Genomic DNA, 21782 nt, shown 5'->3' with positions numbered 1-21782 from the left:
GTTTCAGAATAGGAATTTAACGCGCCGTCATTTGTCACACTCAGCCTATCAGATGAGAGGCTGAGAGTGATTGACAGAGATTTCCCGGTCATCAAACGACAGGGCGGCTGTGCGAGGGCGGGCTCTCTCTGGTGCTTTAAACACACCACATCTAAAATACTAATAATTAAGTATATAAAATATAAAACTACGGCTACTTTTAAATATAAGCAAAGATATAACTGACACTCCCTAAAAAGCGTTTTATCAAAGGTTCGGTAATTAGCAGTTTCTGTGAATAGGATATAAAACAGGGTGAGGGAGAGCAAATGGTCCACTAACCGGGGGTGGTGGGGGAAGTGTTGATTGAAAATGTTGATCGAATGTTACCAAAACTGGGACAATATGTCTGAACGTATTTTAAAACCCTGTTTCATGTGGCTTGGAACAATAAACACTACAATAAATATAAAATGTATTTAATAACTTTAAACATTGGGTTTTAAACACAGTCCAATTATGATGTCATTCAGAAGGAGTTACAAATAAATGTTACTTTTAAAATGTTAAACTGGGTAATAATATAATTACTGTAATTCAACTGAATTAAACTAAAATTGGATCTGATGGTCACGACAGGGAAAAAAATGATAATTTTAAGCGAGGTTAGTTTTACTATAACCAATCAAGAAATAAGTTAAATTTGGGAATTATAAGATTTTAAAAAAATCATTGGAACGTACAATGTGGTGATTACATTTAAAGCAGTCTGAAACATTAATTAGCTCATTTAACAGTAAGTCTTTATGTTTATGTAATCCATGATATAATAGTCCTTTTCCACAGACTTAAAAAAAAAAATCTTGCTTTCACGAAAATTCTGTTAGAGCTAATACAGCTTCAAATGCACTACAGCTGTTTGTTTTACGCCAGTGAAATAACCTCAAACTATTTCTTCATAAAATATAAAGTATAAAAACCATGCATTCAATAAACAAAGAATGCAAAAAATAAAAATAAAAGCCATAATCGGACTCCAAAAAAACAAAACGCAATTATCAGCCTGTAAATGCATACCAAAACTCGCACAGAAATAAGAGCTTTTCCATTTTTAATTTTTTTTCTTTTTTTTTTTTTTTTTTTTTTTTTAAACGCTTCCACTTTTATTGTCAGGATATTTGTTTCATGTAAAATATTTCATTACAATACAGTACAATGCATGTTCAATCTGCTGTCCACACAACGTTTGTCATGAAGTTCTAAGGCCGATCTTTCACGCATAACAGCCGGTCTGACAGCAAAATGGAAGTTGCTGACCTCTCCTAACGTAAAACCAAAACATTAAATTATTAACTACTAAAATCAAGTTTGTTGTTTCTTTTATACCGCCTTCTACCAGTATGATCCAGCAGGGGGCACTAGAGGATCTCATTATGCTTCAGTCAGCAGCTCCAGCACAGAGAATTCGGTCCCCAGCAATGGGCTAAAAGAGTGAGTGCTTCAGTATTTGTATGCATATGTATGTATATGTGTGTGTGTGTGTGTGTGTGTGTGTGTGTGTGTGTGTGTATATAAGGGCAGACGGAGAGACAGACAGACTGACATACGTCATTCTGTCTTTGCTGGCAGTCACATAGCAGCTTTAAGTCTTGGAGAGGCCAACGGATTTCAAAAGTGAGGGCAAGAAGGACCGGGGCTAAAGAGATTGGATGGTACGGTGGATCTCCACCTCACTCCAAACCAGTCTCACTACTTAGTGCAGCTGTTCAGTACCACATATTGAGAATGTTTGTTGCTTTTTTTGTGTTTTTCTTTTTCGTGAAGTATCACAGACTTGCAGCGAAGACTTGAACTATCACCAATGGAACAAATATCCGCTTTTCATCAGCTTTTTTTCATTTGTTTTCACTTAGAGTCTATTATTTATTTATTTTCTTTTTTTCTCCTTTTGTCAGCGGAGGATAATGTCAGCTGTATGATACGGTGATGTGTTGTTAGGTTACAGTTACTGTTCCTGCGGTGAAAATGCTGCACAGCAAAGCGCCCAGTGAGTGGGGCGGTTCGGCTCAGGTCCACACCCGCCTCCCTAAGTACATTCTCCCTATTGGGCACTGTGAGAGGGGGGCGTGGCCTGACTCAGTAGCGGTGGGTCTGGTGTGAGTACTGTGGAGGCTGCTGGGAGGTAGAGGAGTATCCCATGCTGCTTTGGGGCAATGATGTGCTTGGTCCTGGGTTCTGGTAGGCAGCATGTGGATTGGAGCGCTGAAACACAGAAGAACGTTGATTTAAGTTTTCTGCTCGTTTCAGAAGCAACATGTGACTACCTCTACAGAAGACAATGCATGGGGTCCGACAGACTGTTTTTTTGAGATCTTTAAGTAGCACTTTGCTGCTCATGCATGCAGCAGCAGGCACTCGAGAAAAACAAATGCATGTAAATGGAATTTTGCTGAAAGAAAGCATGGAAGACGACGACATTTTTGCGTCAAAAGGACCGAAATGAGTCGACAGTCAACTTTGAGGACCAGAGAAAATGTGAATGCAAAATGAATAAATGTAGATGTAAATGTGCTTAAATTTACTCAGTTTAAGTCATTGTGTGGCATAATTTTCATTTTATATATGTATATGCATATGTATATTTGTGTATATGTGTGAGTGTGTGCATTTGTTTGTACTTTATATAAAATTTAATTATTGCATTTTTATTGTATTTGAATAAAAGAACAGAATAAATATAGAAATCATTTGACTGCACTTGCCTACATAACACAAGCATCCATATAAGAGGTTTATGTTCACGTGTGTTACCTGGTAATCTGAGGTCATGATCAGGCCACTTGAGGTAGTAGTGGGCGGAACCACTCTCACCTTCTTCAGAGGGGGGCCTTGTGCGTGGCTGTTGTCAGGGTTACCTGTGTGCCCCGCCCCATTGGTGTGGTTGTTCCCCTGCTGCTGCTGCTGGTTTTTCTGCAGTTGTACAAAAGAAAGAAAATTGCAATTCATAAAAATAAAAATTATCGCAGTTCTAACTACATAATATGCTGACCAAATAATTTCTCAACCAATTTAAAATTAAGAAAAGCCTCTAAATCAACGAATAGGCAACTGGCGGCTTGCTGGATCAAGTTAGACTCGGAAGATCAAAATGAAAACAAGTCACCTACATATTTATAATGTTTATAATGTTAATACTATCTCCAACCAGGAGAGGTCGCTCTAGCCGCATCATATTCCTTTCGGCTCAGTAGGACGCTCTCCAATGTAAACATTCACTAACATTAGCAAATAATAAATGAAAAACTAACCAAGAAAACAGCATTTTCCTGTCAAGATGGTAAATAGATTATCTTTTTTTACCAAATCCAAGGGGATACCCATTTGTTTGGACTGTTTCAAAATCTGTATAAATCATCACACCACTGCTCAAACAACAGGGCGCTAGAGCCTCAACTTTCAAAACTCTGTGGTTTGTGCGAGTCCTTAACTCAAACTGTTTACATTTAAGGCCATGGAAACTCTTAAATGATACAAAAAGCCTATATTAGATTACATTTCTATATGGATTAATATGACGATTAAAAGCGAAACCTGATGGAAGAGAACGAATGAGCTTTTTCAATAAGCCCTTCTGCTGGTTTTGTTACTCATTTTTAAAAAAGCTACTGCGTTCTAAAAATCAAAGCGATTAAGAGACTAGATATGACTACCGAATTAAATATTAAATAATTATTGCTTAAATTAATTTAAATAAGTTAGACTAATTTTTTTTCTTAAAAATTGTTTAAAGGCTGAAATGTGAAGCTCAGATCTTATAAAAGGTATTTGTTAAATAGGTAAGTTGTTAAATTTTATGTTAAAAATCTTGCAGATACCAATATTATTGTACCATTTTGAATAAGACATTTTAGGTCCTCTTAAGTTGACCACTACTAAAAAAGGACCTCTGTACATTTGTTTGTACAGACTATGCATTTACAATGTTTACATTTGCTTGTTGGGGCAATATTTCTTTTCCTTCTGACTTGACAAAAGAAATTGCATTATTTATGCTTGAATTTTCTTCAATAAAAAGGAAACTGAGTAAGACAGTGTGAAAGGTATGAAGATGTGGATTAGTAGTCTTATATTAAATGGTCAGAAATGTATTAATACACAGAGAAATACTCAAAAGCAGAAAACACACATTTCTTACTTTATCTGCCTTGTCTTCTGGCTCCTCTTCCGTCAGGAATTCTCGTTTAGGATAAGGAATCTGGCAGCCAGCGAAGACACTAAACAAAACACAGCTTTTTAGACAACATGTTATGCAAGTATAGCTCTGCAGTTGACCTAATGTGGGGTACTTGCTGTATATGTATGTGTTTTTTTATACATGTATGCACAAAGACAGAAATCCTAATTATAATAGTTCAGCTGATTTTCGACTTAAAATCACTTACTCAGACGTGGGTAAAGGCTCCTCCAGGAAGTACGGGTCTTGCATGGCCTGCTCAGATGTGATTCGGCGGATTGGGTCCATAGTAAGCAGCTTTTGCAGCTGAGAGGGAGTTCATAAGTTAACAGCAGTATTTACGAAAACTAATATATGAGATTTGCAAATTCTATTTGCCCACTTACCAAGTGGAATGCTTTGCTGTCAGGTTTGACTTTATGTTTCTCCATATACTTTATAAGGCTGCAGTTAGTGTACCTACAGCAAGAGGGACCAATACCATCAGAACAAAAACATTATTTCAAAAGAAATGCCTTATTGGTATGATATTTTTACAGTCAAAGTTGAAAATCAAACTAACGTATTCCTCCTAAAGTCTTTCATCAACGTAGAGTGTTCCGGCATCTTCTTAATGTCCTCCCAGTCTTTATCTGAGAAGAAAATTAGATTACAAAGATTATCAGGAGGATAATTGACTAAAGCATTGTGAACTATTAACTTAAGCTGAACTGTAACTGTGAAAATAAAGATCTAAACAACAATTATTCATTTGTTATTCAATTTTATATTCAGTTTATTTTATTTTATTTAACTTAAACTTTGTGTGTGGGTGTGTGTGTTTTAGCTTTAGTCACTTAAACCTAATTTCAAAATTTTCCCCATTTAAATATTTTTTTGCTTTTTTTTTATATTTTTTCTTAAAAAAGCACATTATATACTCAAAAAATGTACACACACATATATACATATATAGTGTAAATATTTTTCTTAAATATATACAAATAATAAACATACACAATACAAAAATTTTTTTTTAGATTTTTTGTTGCGATCAATCATGCTTATGTTCATGAGTACAGTAAAAAGTAAAGATGTTTTCACTTCTACAACTCCTAACAAAAGCCTCACATTTACAAGGTTTTCACTAGCTCGTCTGGATTTAAACGTCAAGTGGAAGATGAATACCTGCAGGAAAGCCCATGACATTAAAGATCCGGTCCAGCTGATCGTGATGGTAGGGGTTACTGGTCTTTATGTCCTCCTGTCGACAGTGGAAGATAGGCTCTGAGGTCAAAAGCTCAGCAAAGATACAGCCAATCGCCCAGATATCTGTGAAGAAAAAAAAATCATTAAATCTAAAGCACACAATTTTTAAATGTGCATTTGCACACACACAAACAACAACAAAAAAAACTCACCGATGGCTTTGGTGTAATGCCTGGCTCCCAGCAGTAGCTCTGGTGCTCTGTACCAGAACGTAACAACTACAGGATCCAGATCTGCTAAAGGCTTCAGTGGTGAGTTGAAGAGCCGTGCAAAACCCATATCAGCTGCACATAAGGGACAGGATTTTAAACACTGGTATGATTGTGCATCAAAACACTCAGATGCACACATAACCACTTCAGTTTGTCACAATAGAAAGGAAACAGCTGATGTCATACCTATCTTCACACGTCCTCTTTCAGGACCTTCTCCCATTACCAATATATTGGCAGGTTTCTGTGGTGAAAGAGTCACAGTCAGAGTTGTATCACTTCCTCGCTCATTTAGTTGTGATAACTGATGTTGTAACTTCTTTGCAACTTTTTTTTGAACAGGATGCATTTAAATAAATAATTACAAACTAAATGAGGCTTGGTTCCACTTGCAATAACCTTTTCCAAGAATTTCTTTATATTTATTTAGAAGTCTTCATGCATTTTTTTGCAACAGTATTGGGTGGGTGTGTGTGTGCGTGTAATTATATATATATAAGTACTCACCACGGCTTAAAAATAAAGGCACAGAAAAAAAGATATAATTGGAATCACTTTAAGAACTATTATTCCAGCTGATGAATTATAACAAAAAATTGACAGCCAAACAGAATTTTAGAAATTTTTGAGATTTTCAAATCGAATACGTTATGTTACAGTTTAATGGGTTAATTTTATTTTTAATTTCCAAAATAATTATGTTTGACATAATTAACATAACCATTAAGGTTTTATTATGATAGACATTGATATGGTGACACATTGAGTTAAATATAAGTAATGTGTTCTTGTTTTCATAAAGAACATTAAATTAGGCTGCTATCCCTTTAAAGCCTGGATTCACTGATACATGTTCTCCCTACCGTTTGCGTTCACTCAAGAAATGGAGTCTGTTTACGTGAATGGTTGACATCATTTTGTGTAATTCTCGTGTACTCTTGAGTACTCACGCGCTTTGTGATACACGCACTCATGCTTCAGTGCCTGCGCTCAGAAACCGGACTAAATTGAGTTGCATCATCAAATTTATCCATATCCCTTCTCTTCTCTTACTTCCACAGTGAGATTTTTGAAAGTTTTATGAGACGTGCAGCAAGTGTATGTTAGCTTATGTCCTGCAGGATAGATCAATAGGCTATATAATGGAATGTAAATTACGCATCTAACCCCCGAACCACGTTCTGAATGAATCTTATCCCCCTCCCTAACATTTTCCTCGTTTTTATTAGTTGACGAAAATGTCAATAGATTTGTTATAGTTTTTGTCGTTTAAAATGAGTTTTCGTTCGTTATGCTCTCATTTTCGTCTGTGAAAAAAAAACTGTTGTTGACAAATTATGAACAAAATTAACACTGCTACTCAAAATCAAGATGATCCCAAAAAAAGAGAAACAAGTCAAATTAGATACATCTGGATAGACATTTGTCTGTTCAATATAAAACGTACTGAACCTCACCAAGTCTCTGTGCAGGACCCAGTTGGCGTGCAAATAGTGGATGCCGTCTAGGATCTGGTAAAGCAAAGACTTTACCATTCCACGCGGCAGCTGAAGAGGCTTCTTATTGGCCTTGGAGGCTCTGTGGAACTTGATGATGTGCTACAAAGAAATGTAGACCCTCAGCAAGATACGTACCAAATACAAACATTTCTCTGTGTGCATGCATGAGCGTCTGATTGTATGTTACCCAGAGGTCATGTTCAGCATAGTCAAAGAGAAGCCACACTTTGCGGTCTGCATGTGACAGGAAAACCTTCTGCAGTGAGATCACATTGGGGTGCTTCAGTTCACGCAGCAGCTGCAGGGAGCAAACAAGAGCGAGCACACACAGGCGCACATGCTGAGACAGACATCTACAGAGCACCCAGAGTACACAAAATCACTTCAGCCTGAAGAATGCTTATTGCAAAGATAGTTCGGACCAAAATAAAAAAAAAATCTGTCATTGTTTATTCACCCTTATGCTGCTCCAAAACTATGGAAGACAAAAGCAGAAAGTTTGAAAAATGTCCCGGTTGCTCTTTTCCAAGCAATTACGATAAACGGGAGACTGGAGTTTTAAAGCCTCAAAAAGCATCATAAAAGTTTTCTATAAGACTCATGCGCTATATTTAAGTCGCATCAAAACACATTTTAATTATTTACTGGAAATGTTCACCTTCACTGCACTATAAGATGAACAGTTGATCACAAATGAATGGCTGCATCCAAAATCTTTTGAATAATTACCAAGTAAAAGTATCTTTCCAATAGTATAAAGGAAGTACTACATTTGTCATGCTATTATTAACTAGGTTTACATTAGTGGTACACAGAAGGCCGATATCTTGAAAAGCAGGGTGGCCGATATTAGGCTGATATAACTTTATTAATTTTACTTAATGTTTAAGAAATTATTTGATAATGAATTAAAATATAAATGTGTAAGATAAAATAAGACAAGTATTTTTCACAGATTAAATATACAAGTAAAGGAAGAAGATCCTCTTGAGAGAAACGCGTTTAAAGCTTGATGTACTTACTGCTATCTCTCTGCAGGCGGACATAGAGATCCCTGTGCCTTCAATCTGCTTCAGAGCATAATCTTTATCATCCTTCCTGCAAATAGACATATCAGCAACCGCAATTACTCTTCAGTTCATTACAGTTCCCTAAACCTATACCTACATATCACATTAAACCCCTTATAGAGAGAAAGAATCCACCGGGAAAGGCCAAGGAGAAATGTAAGCATATCATTTTGACTCTTTTACCACCAACACACCATCAAAAACTCACAGGTCTGCTAATGCGAGGCAAGAGGGTAATGTTGAAATTAAATCCCGCAAAAAACATCAGCCTATAAAATCCCACAACGCCCTGTCCAGTTTCTGGAGAACAAATTAGCTGTAAACCGCCTCATAAACAATCAGCTTCTATGGTGAACAAAAACATCTTTAAACACTTAGGACCTTCAAGTGAGACTTTGGCCGCCAGGCAGTCTGGACTTTAATAGCCCAGCTTTGGGTCTGTCTGATGGGTCTCACTTCAGACCCAACTTACAGTAACTCATCAGCAGATCCATTCAATTGGATAGTTTGCAATTGGTGGGAAAAATATTGCTTCACCAGAACAAAACGATCAAAAATGTACACAATTACTAAAACAAGCATATTATGATAGCACTTAATACAAAAGAATTGCAAATGCACATTGGGTGGAATGCTATTTCAGCTGCCTCAATATGACCACAATTGTCCTGCAGATAGGAGAGACATTCTGTCAAACCTTCCAAGCAAAAACTGCCAATATAAATAAATTGTACAGTGGACATTTTAGGTCCTTTATTTATTCCCCCTTCTAATTTCTGATCACTAAATGCAAAACTTTTAAATCATGGTCGTTTAATTTCTGTCCAAAAGTAGGCAATACAACCTAAATTAAATGTAGTTAGTTTGAGCCATATTCACTTAGTTTTATCCTTTTAATGGTTTAGTCATAATCATAAATGTAATAATCAAAAAAGGATGTCTAATGAATTATTCATAAAACTTTAGGAATATGATTTAACAAAAACACATTCTGTGCAATGTCCTTCAAACAAACAGTGTTTAACAATGTCCTCCTATACTTTTTATAACAACTTGAATTCTTCCCGGCATTATGTACTTTTTTATTTGACTGTAATTGGGTATCTGAAAAAAAAAAAAAAAAAAAAAAAACACTACAAAGAGCAATAATTATAATTATGCAATAATTATATCACTACAAATATCTCACAAAAGTCGGTTATGAAACGTCTAGTATTTATATTCAGAATCACATCCTATATCCATTTACAGTTCCTCATAAAATACGTACACAATATGTTGACCTTCATATTTTAATGTAATATTCAACAACTGATATTTCAGCACAGATAATGTTGTTCTGTCCGAGACTAAGTAAAGATTTTTAGCAGTTTAATCATGTACTTCTCCCGTAGCATCACATTCTGTTTCCTCCTCTATTACAGATTCATTTTGCCCGTAGAAGTGCGGTATTCAATGCTGTAATTTGACATGTTTGGCTGCAATGTGGGCAGACCCGACTAATCGATAAGGAGAATCATTGGCGATTATTTTCATCATCGATAATAATCAATTTTATCGATTAGTTGTCGCAACCCTAATTTAAAAGAAAAACATTTGTCCTTCTTTGGAAAAGGAGCACTGATAAATCCTTGTGTTTTCATCCTATATTCGGAGAATGGCAAGTTACCAGAAACATTGAGAGAATCTCAACTCCCTTTTCCACCAGACAGACTTCAAACAAAACCGACTTTCTAATTCCCATTCGCATGACATATTTTACAGAATGAAAGTTATACCTGTCATAATCCTCAACATCTACTGACATAAATGGTTAGGTGAAACCAGAATTACTGATGCAACCAGTTCAACTGCAGAAGAGAGAGAAACCAGCAAAAGGAAAAAAGAAACTTAAAAAAAGGCTAAAAAGATCCTCCTCTGAACCACTATCTCAATGCAAACGTCCAGGTGTTGCCATTAAATTGAGAGACTTTACACAGGTGAGGAGTCCCACACATTTGCACAGGAACAAGGCTATAAAATATATAGAAATTAATGTAACTAGTTTAAATATGAAATTATAACGCAAGCTTCCATTTGTTAACATTAGCATGAACTGATAATCCTATAGCATTTCTTAATCTTGCTAACCATCCATGGAATCCATGGAAGTGGGCTAACATTAACAAAGTTTAATCAAGTCTGTAACAGATATATCCCTCCTTGTTATTTAATGCGTTAACAAGGGACCTTTTGAAGTGTTACCACGTTATAAACACAGAAAAATAAGTGTAAATAAAACATGAAACCATTAAATCGAATTCCCTGCCATGACAAAGGCAACACGAAAGCCTGCTATCTTGCTGCGTTATATTTACAGACACAAAATGTAAAACGAGCCTGCTTTCAGACCAGAGGTGTTGATAATACGTAACGCTGTGTGTTTTGGAGCAGCCCTTCAGTCGGCCGTTTAAAGGTGCCATCAAGAAAGTGTGTTTTTTGTTAGAGGTAAATACAGTTCACGTCACGACGAAGAAAAACAACACGTGATGTAGCAAACCTAAATCTGCATCAAATGCACCTGTGCCCGTCGAAACTGCATAAGCTCGTCAATCACAACAGCACTCGTGCCTGCTGACGTACATTCACAATCCCCTCAAAATAAGCCTCCACTGAAACGGTGAGCCGTACATATCAAACTCTCTTTGAAGACGAGAGACGTGTCTCTGTAAAACACCGGGCCGAGGGCGGATAACACACGGTCTGTTTTGGTTTCTGAGAGCAGAACGCGACGGCAGCGCAGGCCTCATATCGCTGCACAAGTCCATCCTGCAAACTCACCCATCTTTCCTCTTTGCTTTGTACACATGGCCATATGTCCCCCGTCCAACTTTACATCCCTCGTACTCAAAGAGATCCTCGACTCGTTCTCTCTCCCCGGTGAGCTTCACTTTGAAATCATAGTCCATTTTCACCGTTATTCTGGGGATCCGGGCTGTGGCTTCCCTTTAAAGCGCCGCTGGGGAGGCAACTTACTTCAAGCCCCGTTTAGACAATTAGTTGCCTTCCCTCGCGTCGCTTTTCCGCTCAACTAAAGAGTCCACATTTACCGCGACTGATTACGGGCAGCAGAGACGGCGTATGAACCCCGTGTGCTTTTGATCTGACAAAAAGTGCAGAGTGTTATTGGACTATCAGTCGCTTTCTTTGATATTTCTGTGCAACTGCGCCGCTCAGCCGGTATCTCACCCGGGAGAGTTGAGCGTCCACGTACGGTATGTCGCAAAACGTCGTGAATGCCACTACACACCACAGACGGCGAGAAATGGGCTTTGTGGCGCACCACGTGGATTTTAACTCTTTGCTAAAGGGCGCTTTAATTTTTATTTTATATATATTTTTTACGAATGCGTATTTTTTTTTTCGAAACACAAAGAGAAATGTTTTTTTACAAAATATATTTTAACAATGACTTCAGAATCGCAAACAATACAAAATAGTATAAATAAACAAAAATAATACAAAACGCTTTTTAAACTAGAAATATTATGTTTATCATTGCTTTTACATTTATACAAAATACTGCACTATTATAGTTATTACATCATGCGATGTTGTTCGGACAAATTAATAAATCCTCAACCCTTTTCATAAATGAAGCGTTTCGTTGGTCTCAATACAAAATATCAAGCATCTTCCTACTATTATTCTGACTATTTTTAACCTTTATTAAATCTCTTCACATAAAAAAGGTATAGCTTGTAAACACAAACGCGCGCACACACGTATGCATAAACACATATATAATGCTCTTAAATAACAAATACCAAAATATATAATCTAAAAGTTAATTCTAACATTATTTTTAATAATGTTTTATGTAATTACATTAAACTTAACAGCGGCTTAATCAACATATGCTTCATTTAATATTGATTGTAGTAAAATAAAATGTATTTTGCAATGTATTTTTTATCATATCATAATTCAATATAGATAATTTAAGTGTAAAGACACAAACCTAATAATGAGATAATATTGTGGATAAACGATCAATTAGCAACGCAGCATTGCAAAAAAGAAAGTAAAGAAACGTTATCAATAAGTGCATTACAGTGTTGTTACTGATGTATTACTGGGGGAACTGGTTTTGCGCACATGGTAGTCATCCGGACAGTTGTTTGTGTAGCTCCGTTGGTCCCATCTTGGCTACATTGTAATCAGAGCGGAGAGGAAAGAGAACTCGTCCATATTACAGCTGCTGTTTCAGGTATTTACATGTCTGTTACTAGTTTCGTTTCCTTATTTTGTTCCCAATCTAGACAGTGTTATTACACTTCATACTTTAAGTTACGTTCTTGTGTCAGTGACATTTTTCCCCATCTTGTCAAAATAATGATCTAAACCTTTCATTGGCCCACAGTTAGCTTGTCAGCAATCTGTCGACACCATCAAAGGTGTTGCGCATTTAAAATGACAGCTCGCTGCGCCGCATGATTTGCGTTTGCCCGGTGACAGGCGACGGTGACAGTTTAATGACAAATTTCAGTTGTGAATTTCACCATGTGTAGAGTGCTAGCCTAGGCTTTTTATTGTCTCTGGGATAGGTTGCTAGCTGACATGGAGCCCGACTTTTTCTTTGTCATGTCCCTCCTTTGGCCGATGCTGAGTGGATAGTCTGGCTGTCAGTCACGGCATCTCGGACTCTGATTGGTTGTGAGGCTGACAGCCCCAGTTTTGGTGCCTGACTTGTTCTGCGGTGCTGTCTGTGGCCTACTGTATTATTACAGAGCAGCTATACTGTCTGAAATGACTGAGGTGTTATTCATATGAATTATTTTGACGGTATTGTTAACGTCACGTGGCTCTTGGTGTGTTTTGACCTGTGTCAAAGCGGTTTTGCTTCCATATTAGGATTTACGGAGTGCCTTTCAGAGGCGTTCATTTTGTCGTGCTGTCTCCTAATGGTGGCTGTGTTTTAGACAGAAAGAAGTTTATGCTAAGACTATCCTTATGTATATCTAAGATATTTTTAGTATATCTCATTTTCAGTGATTCATATGTGGAGCTGGCTTCTATTTTAACGTAGATCATGATTTCATATTTGTAAACTAATCATTGGCAGATTTTAGAGTGATTTTTTTTTTTAAATAGCTGTCTTCATGTTTTTTTTATTGAAGATGAATAGTTGAGATGAGATATGTATATAGGGAAATTTTATGTCTTATTATGTGATTGTTATTTTTCATTAAATCACTCTTTTACTTATTCTATTTAATTATCATGCATGGAATTGTAATGACCTACATGGCATTGTATCCTTAAAAATGTATTTGCCACCACACAACAATATCAAAAGTTAAATATGATGAGCAGTTAAAATATCACACATTTGACACATTCTTTTATAAACTGAAATATTAATGATGATTAAAAATTCCAGAGAAAAGAAAAGTTACACAGAATGGAAAAGAACAGAGAGAGAGAGCTATAAAATTTGGCAGGTTATGTATCAATTGAACTATTTTATTTTTCATCTTGTAATATCTCTGAGCAGCGGTTTCTGTGGTGATGGACCCTCCCGGCGGCCGAGACGAGCGTCATCGTCAAGCGGAGCGGCTTCGGCGGGAGGAGGCATACTATCACTTCATTAATGAGCTGAGTGAGGAGGAATACAGACTAATGAGAGACAGCAATCTACTGGGAACACCTGGTGAGAGCACACTGAACTCGGCTGTATGCAAAGATGCATGTAGTTTCATTTACACAGAGAAATATGTAAAGCATTTTACGAAATGTAAGGTGTGAGGAGGAAATTTCCAAACCTAGCCTTTTACTTAAATTAACAATAGATGGTTATTAAATAGGGTGTGTCTTTGTTTGATTACAGGTGAAGTCACAGCAGAGGAGCTGAGACAGCGTCTGGATGGTGCAAAAGAACGAGTGTCATCTCAGCCACGCCCTGAAACCCGCCCACAGAGCAGTGAGGCAGAGGGCAGTAGTGGTAAGGACATGAAAGGGGTGGTTTTGAATTCAGCTATACTAATAGTTTTACTTTTAATGATCAGCTGGATTTGTATGCAATACACACCTTGCAGGCAGAGCAATTACAAAACAAGTCAGGATGCATTTTTTTTCAGCAACAGTGCAAGCATCTTGGGGTAAAGGTTGTGATGACATACAGCTTTATGCAGTCATAGTAAAACATGTATGGTCTGAGCCACAGGGGGCGTAAATGTAATGTTAAACTTTGATGTCAGTCAACATTTGTGATTCTTCTGAAGGCTAACTACCATTTTTTAAAGTGTTTTTGAAAAAAGTCAATTTAATGCATCCTTGTCAGATTAACTTATCTTGTGCAAGTAGAATCAACTGGAAGGAAAGTAAATTATTTAGTTACCCTTTTATTCATCAATATTGATAAGAAGTTGGTTATGTACAATATTGATAAATATTTCTTTCTTTACCAGGTGCAGTTGAGCCAGGGGCAGAAACATCTAATGGAGACTCCCTGTTGGAATGGCTGAACACTTTCCGGCGCACAGGAAATGCTACACGCAGCGGGCAGAGCGGAAACCAAACATGGCGTGCCGTCAGCCGCACCAACCCTAACAGCGGCGAGTTCCGCTTCAGTCTTGAGATCAACATCAACCACGAGCAACCTGAGCCTGGAGAACACAGCGACACCCCTGACCCGACTGAACTTCCAATGCCGCCGCCTCCTCCTCCTCCTCCCCCTCCCCCAGTGTCGTCTGCCTCTGCACCCACAACCCCTTTCAGCCCTTCGAGGTCTGCACCTTACTCACTTCAACACCCCACGCCATACTCTACGACCAGGCCCACCCTGGGAAGGAGGGCCGCGGTGCGCCGCACTCGCAGTAGCACAGCTCCACCCGTAACACCACCTCTGACCTCACAGGCTCCTCCCACAGCTCTTAGGAGGAACTTGCCGCCTTTGCCAAGCTCTCCACCTCCACAGGCTCCACTTGCTTTTCAGTCCCAAGAGCAGGATGCTGGTGCCGTAAGGGGTCAAATACAGGTCACAACCTCCTCGGTTAACGCTGGGGAGGGGCAGAATGGAAATGAAGGCCCAGACTGCCCCACCGCTCTGCCTCAGTCCGGCCCCCAGGTGGCGCCGGCTGCCCGCGAGCCACGAAACAGCAGGACTCGTTCACGTGGCCGTGTGCGCCGGGCAGGAGGAGCTGGTGGGGTTTTGTCTCGGTCTTCAAGACGTAGCCGCTCCCCCCTGGACAGAAACCCTGCCTCCAATGTTAGCCCCACCCATAGCAGCAGCGCTGCCCCAGTTGAGTCCACAGGAAGTACCGCAGTAGCCATGGAAATGGGCGAAGCCACTGTAGATCCAGCTGCTCCTACGGATCCTCCAGAGGCAGGTGAGGAAGAGGGGGAGACGCCTGTATCAGGTGCCGGAGGTGTGCGGCGTCACCCCACGATCATGCTGGACCTCCAGGTGCGGCGCATCAGGCCGGGCGAGAACCGGGACAGGGACAGCATTGCCAGTCGCACTCGCTCTCGTGCCCGAGCTGCTGAGAACACAGTCACCTTTGAGAGTGACAGCGGCGGATTTCGGCGAACCATCTCGCGCTCGGAGCGTGCGGGAATACGCACTTATGTCAGCACTATACGCATCCCACTGCGGCGCATTTCCGAGACGGGCCTTGGCGAGCCCAGCTCCATGGCGCTCAGATCTATCCTGCGCCAGATCATGACCGGCTTTGGTGAGCTCAGCTCCCTCATGGAAACGGAGGCAGACTCAGAGACAGCTACGCCCAGCCAGGACGCCGCTTCTGCGGGTGGAGCCCAGGCGTATCGCGTTGGTAGTGGTGAGGGGGGTGTGGTCCATGGCGGAGTGGAGACGGCACGAGACGGTTTGGTGGCGGGTGAGGAGGAAGGACAAGTGCGGGTGAGCAGGACTGGGACGGAGGGACGGCCTAGCAGCAGGGACACTAATAGCTTGGTGGAGAATGGAACGTTGCCTATCTTGAGGCTGGCGCACTTTTTCCTTCTCAACGAAGATGAAGATGAGGAGCACCCAAGGGGCCTCACCAAAGAACAGATCGACAATCTGGTAACACGCACTTACGGTCAGGTCAACCTGGAGGGCGAGCTGGGCCGCGCTTGCAGCGTCTGCATCAACGAGTACGCTCAGGGCAACAAGCTGCGCCGCTTGCCCTGTGCCCACGAGTTCCACATCCACTGCATCGACCGCTGGCTATCTGAAAACAACACCTGCCCCATCTGCAGGCAGCCTATTCTGTCCAGCCATCAGGAATGATGTCAGGCTGTAGCTATCAATCAACGGACTGAACGACTGACTTTTGTTCCACCGCCGGTGGCACCTGTACATAGTGCTTCAATGTTTTCATTCTCTGAGATCCATTGTATTCAAGCTAAAGGTAGAACCAAAAGCAGAAAAAGACTATAATGCAGAGATTTAACAAAGCTTTATTTTTTTAGACCCCTTTCATTTTCATCTCTTCCTTTTCTTCCACTCACCATTATGCTTTGCGGACATATTAACAGACGGCGTGACTAACTCAGACGGAGTTAGGAATGTTAGCTTCAGCTAAAGGTGCGGTTACGTTTAATGCTATTTTTAGAATTTTCCTAGGCAAAATTCAGTCATTTCAATGGGTATCTATGTGATCAGGAATTTTGTGTGAGGGAGAAAAAAGTTGATAAGTCATTTATCCCGTTGGTCAACAGAAAGCTTTTTGGTTTGGAAGTATCTTCTCTGTGAGCTGGGCTTTATACATCGCTACACTATTGAAAATAAACACTTTTTTTTGCCTGTGAAATTTCACTTGAAAATGCAACCGCACCTTAATTGTATCTCACTTACGAATTCTAAGTTTGGTGGCTTCAAAAAAAAAAAAAAAGATAGACCTCTTAAAACTCTTTAAGGGCGTGTAAATAAATGAATGTCTGTGTTTTCAGTTTTAACGGTAAGACATATTCTAGAAAGAACCTTACACGGGTTCAATTGCATTTTTAAAAGGAACCTTTGCTTTTAAGCGCTTGCAGAGAAATCCACCGGTTTTGAAGCTCTATGAGTCCTCCATGTAAATGCTCCTTAATGTCGGGCAGTGTTCTTTTAAATGCGTTTTCAATCAAAGCAGGTTTTTAGTGTGATTTTTATGGGGTCGTTAAGAACTGTCATGGGATATGAATGAGGCACCTGGTCTTAGATAAATTTGTCACTGAAATTCCAACTGAAAATCTGCATCTTTAAACCACGGGAAACGGTAATGAGCAACTCCACAAACACTACAAAACTCCATTTTTAAGCGTGGTCATTATTTTCCCTGTGGACTAAATTCCACTTTGAGTGTCATTACATTTCTAACGAGAACAAGCCATTTGCATTTGAACAACAGTTTTGGAGTGCCGATCAGATTATATGATATTGTATGAGCTAGTAAGTGCATGCTTGATTTGTACCTGCATATAAACCCCTGCACATAGTTCACATTGTTTTAATGAAAAGCTGAGATTGATTATCACTTGAAAGCACTTGTCAGCCGCTGCACTATAAGGCAGCACATTCAAGCCTGTCATAGGCCAGATTTCTTCCAGGGCGATGCAATGATAAAAGAAGGCAATGAAAGATATTGAATTGTGGTTAAATATTATGTTTTTCCTACTTTTACCCATCACGTTCCTATTTTTATAGTTTTTATCATCACATGCTCTTCTACCGCACATATGTCCTGCCCTGCTTACCTTCCCTCAGTATTTTAACGTACAACGGTTTCACTTATGGCCTTGTCTGAAAGCCCCATTTGCTTTAATCGACCATTTTCATGCAGTGTTGTTCCTTCCCCATGTGAGGCAGAGCATGAAGTAGGACTTCTGAATGAATGATCATGAATGTAGTGGTACCTTGCGTCTTTCCAAGGTACACTTTTCCTCAATGTACAATAAATGTCTGCTTATGTTTCAGGATCTCGATTAAAACAAAGACAGAGTCTGTTATTCGACACCTGTCCTCGATGTTATTGTTTTCTTGTATACTAAAATATCCCTTTATTTTGTTTGTACGTTGTGAGGATGTGTGTGTGTTCTGTAAGAAGTGTGAATCGTAAGTATGTGTGTGTAAATTGCTGAATGGATCAGAATGGATTCTGAGGTGTTGTGTATCTGCGAGTGGGGGATCTTTGGCCATGAAGTTTAGATATTTAATGATGAAAAATTGACATCATTGAGCTATGACTATGTATTATGTTATAATGTGATGCTAAAACAGAAGAATATGTATTCTGTTACTATGTAATAAAATAAAACACATTGATTTTTTTCTTCTCTGCTCCCTAACAATGGAATGATATATTGTTATTCCTAATGAATGAATGGGGCTTGTGTTTTGTGAAGTAAGATCTAAAAATTGTTTTTACTTTTGTTGTTTCTATTTTTATTCAGCGAGGATGCATTAAATTGACCAAAAGTGACAGTAAAGACATTTATGTTACAAAAGACTTCTATTTAAAATAAAAGCTGTTAATTTGTGTTAATCAGTGGTGGCCAAAATTATTAGAACATCATTAGAATGATATTAAGCCAGTTATTTCTATCTTGCTGTAGTAGTGCTTACATTTGCTGTAGAATTATTGTTTACATTTTAAATTCCAATTCCAAATATTGATTTTGCCATTAATTTTATAATCCAGTGAGATTTTCTTTGCACATGGGGTTTGACAACAGCCAGTGCTCCACACAGAGATCTGATCTCAACATCTTCAGTCTGTTTTTAATGACAGAAGAGAACAAACTCCATTTCAAAAATGAAGAAAAAGAACAAACTGAGGTTTACAGATTTGGGGGTAATGGCTGCTGAAAATACAGCTTTGTTGTAGCAGGGAAAAGTTGCATTTTAAGTTTTTATTAAAATAGAAATATTTTAATTGTAATTTTTTTGGCGTATTTTTTTTTAACAAATAAATGCACCATTTGTGAGCATGCTAAATTTATTTTGAACAACACAGATCCCAGACTTCTGAATGGCAGTGTATATGAACTGATCTGATTGTCGAAACTCATTTATCGATTTCATATAATAATTGCAGCTTTTTACTGTTTATATTATGGGTTAGTTTTTTTTAAACCCTGGGTTAATGAAGTTGTCGTTACAGACCTTTAGTGTTGTGATGTAACATGTCAGCATCCCCAGAATATTAAAACATTTTCTTTCAATATATAGACTGGTTAAATATTGATTAGTTCATAAGGCCACCTTTAACCCTGAATCACTGCTGTTCAAAGATACAACGTTGTTAATTATTAATCCAGGATAAAGCCTTAAATCATCCAAATACTCTAAAGCCGAATATTTATATAAATGACCATTTACGCATATTAGTAATCAAATGAGAGTGTAGAGCTCCAGAGAACACGAGGGCTGTATTGTATAGCTCAACGTGTCCATTCGGGACAGGCGGGGTCTGATGACGGAGCGCGCGCACGCGGCGGATCAGAAAGGATGGCAGGGGCGCGTTCCCGAGCCAGTGCGCGCGGCTGAGGGTGACCCATCATCAGGAGCTATGCTGCCTCCATCAAACACCGCATCCCTGCGCCTGTGGCCCGCTTTCCCCCGCTGAAGCCCGAGTATGCCATCATCCCGCTCCCGCTGCCGGAAGCTCCACACATGCGTGCAGAATGTACTTCAACAGACGCTCGAAGAAGATCCACAGCGAGGGAGGTGAGCGTGACATAATCTGCTGACATGGGCGACGCACACTGGCACTGTTTACGCATGCGGTTTCTTCGGCGCTCTGGATATTCGCATGTTCCTCTCCGTGCACACTGTTAATTGTTACACCATCGACCAACCCGACGCTAGTTGCGAATATGCGCACATTAGAAAAGCATCAGTTATCTCCACCTGTCCCGTTTGGCGAGGCTCTCTCTAGGTGACCTGTCATTTTCGCTGTGTAAACAAATAGGTTACTAGGGTGATGTTCGCTTTTTAGCTGATTGGTGGGAAATTAGAGGCAACTGTTGTTATGAGATAAACTGTGATGCGGCTACGATTAATCTTATCCAGATCTGCATAGACCTTTTTACAGAGAAACTCCCTGTTAGTGGTTATTGAGCTGATCACGTGACTGTTTAAAGCGCTCTAACTTTCTAAGCTCATAGACTTACCTGTTGAGGTCATGTGAGCCTGGTTAAAGTGTCTAGCTTTTTGCTAATTGCTTTACCTTTAAGTAAAATATAAGAACATGTCGTTTAAATTAGATGCTGTCATGTAGCAGGTACAGGCTTATTAGTTACATTTATTCAAGATTTATCTTTGCTATTTTGTAAATACCCGGAGGTTATACCCACTCCCTTTAATTAAAACATTAATAAAAAAATTATTTGATAATGTACAATATAAAATCGACCAAAAGAATAAACTAGATCAACCCAATAAAATTATTTAATCACTTTGGCTTTATATAAACTATAGATTCTTTCTTTTAAATAAAATTTCATATAATATATTGAATGAATAGAAAATAGCAGAAATTCAAGATGTCATAACATAATTATAAAAATGTTGTGTTTTTTTGTGTTACTTACAAACAAACAATACTTTAAAGGATCTTAATTATTTGTTTATATATATATATATATATATATATATATATATATATATATATATATATATATATATATATATATATATATATATATATGTGTGTGTGTGTGTTTGTGTGTGTGTGTGTGTGTGTGTACTAAAAAAGTAGTTTTCACTTTAAAAATAAAAATGGCAAGCAAATGTCACAAATAGCTGGATAGAAACTAACAAATTGAATTAACCGTGATACAAAAGAAGTAAGAATTTTATTTTGATTTGACTTTGATTTCAGCATGCAGGTCTGTTTTATACAATAAAGAATTGCTTTCCAAATCCGAATCCTTTGCAAACCAATGAAAGAAAATCTGCATCGCTGCAGTCATTTAAAGGCTCTGCTCTGAATGGAAATGAGCCATTAAGACATTAAATATTATTACAAATCCCAGTAAAAGCTTATATATCATTCCCCAGACATCTGCCTGTTGGGTTTCAAAGCACTTAATGTACCAAACAGGAGCCAAGAATACATCGCAAATGCACAGCTCTTGAGATTTGAACGCTGGTGGCAGGTTTGGGAGATTGCAGAGTGTTCTGGCAGCAGGTTTGTTCCAGCATGTGCAGGGCTTTGTGGGGTGATGACACAGAGGGTGGAGTCTTTTTGACTGACTGACACACATGCATTGTGGATAACACTGAAGGTTTGTTCGCAGCATTCGTTGGCCCTGCTCTAACCCGGCATGTTCCAGAATTAACATGCAGGGGCCATATTGCTGGTAAACGCATTTGTAATTCCGTGAAACGTGTGACTTATCAGTTCGGCTCATGTTAAGAGATGCCTGACAGATGTTTTCCTTTGCTCCCTTCCGTATGTTCCCGTACAAGAAGCAAAATTACATGCATGTCAAATCAAGCGCGTCTGTATACAGAGTGTGTTGTTGTTTTAACAGCCATTTGACCAAAGATAAGATCCTGATGTCACGTTTG

General features: G+C 38.9%; 3 protein-coding genes across 7 annotated transcripts in view; 2 read left to right on the top strand and 1 right to left on the bottom strand.

The window, feature by feature from the left end:
- Nucleotides 1-1085: 1085 nt before the first annotated feature.
- Nucleotides 1086-11526, bottom strand: cdk8 (cyclin-dependent kinase 8). Of its 2 annotated transcripts, none has more exons than XM_043227123.1 (13): nucleotides 11063-11526; nucleotides 8195-8270; nucleotides 7360-7470; nucleotides 7131-7271; nucleotides 5860-5917; nucleotides 5614-5745; nucleotides 5381-5524; nucleotides 4776-4845; nucleotides 4600-4672; nucleotides 4422-4519; nucleotides 4166-4253; nucleotides 2791-2949; nucleotides 1086-2241 (listed from the first exon to the last, which is right to left on the bottom strand). In XM_043227123.1, the coding sequence occupies exons 1-13, from the start codon at nucleotides 11188-11190 to the stop codon at nucleotides 2116-2118; spliced, it is 1404 nt and encodes a 467-aa protein (XP_043083058.1). In that variant the 5' UTR covers nucleotides 11191-11526; the 3' UTR covers nucleotides 1086-2115. The 2 variants fall into 2 exon arrangements, with proteins under 2 accessions (XP_043083058.1, XP_043083059.1); XM_043227124.1 differs by having other exon boundaries at nucleotides 1088-2241; nucleotides 4175-4253; nucleotides 11063-11525.
- Nucleotides 11527-12372: 846 nt separating this feature from the next.
- Nucleotides 12373-18553, top strand: rnf6 (ring finger protein (C3H2C3 type) 6). Its single transcript, XM_043225844.1, has 4 exons — nucleotides 12373-12491; nucleotides 13779-13934; nucleotides 14112-14225; nucleotides 14692-18553. Exons 1-4 carry the CDS (start codon nucleotides 12380-12382, stop codon nucleotides 16512-16514), a joined length of 2205 nt encoding a protein of 734 aa, XP_043081779.1. The 5' UTR covers nucleotides 12373-12379; the 3' UTR covers nucleotides 16515-18553.
- A 1135-nt stretch (nucleotides 18554-19688) lies between these two features.
- Nucleotides 19689-21782, top strand: part of atp8a2 (ATPase phospholipid transporting 8A2) — a 46143-nt gene continuing 44049 nt past the window's right edge. For 2 of the 4 annotated variants that reach the window (XM_043225835.1, XM_043225834.1), the window contains exon 1: nucleotides 19689-19934. In XM_043225835.1, the coding sequence (XP_043081770.1) occupies nucleotides 19892-19934 (43 nt within the window). In that variant the 5' untranslated portion in view covers nucleotides 19689-19891. The remainder of the gene's footprint in view (nucleotides 19935-21782) is intronic. The other 2 variants (XM_043225836.1, XM_043225838.1) reach the window with 2 other exon arrangements.

The sequence above is a fragment of the Puntigrus tetrazona genome, chromosome 24, assembly GCF_018831695.1.
Source record: "Puntigrus tetrazona isolate hp1 chromosome 24, ASM1883169v1, whole genome shotgun sequence".
Taxonomy (NCBI): Eukaryota; Metazoa; Chordata; class Actinopteri; order Cypriniformes; family Cyprinidae; genus Puntigrus; species Puntigrus tetrazona.
The sequence above is the reverse complement of the archived record's forward strand: the minus strand, read 5'-3'. Positions and strand labels throughout refer to the sequence as shown.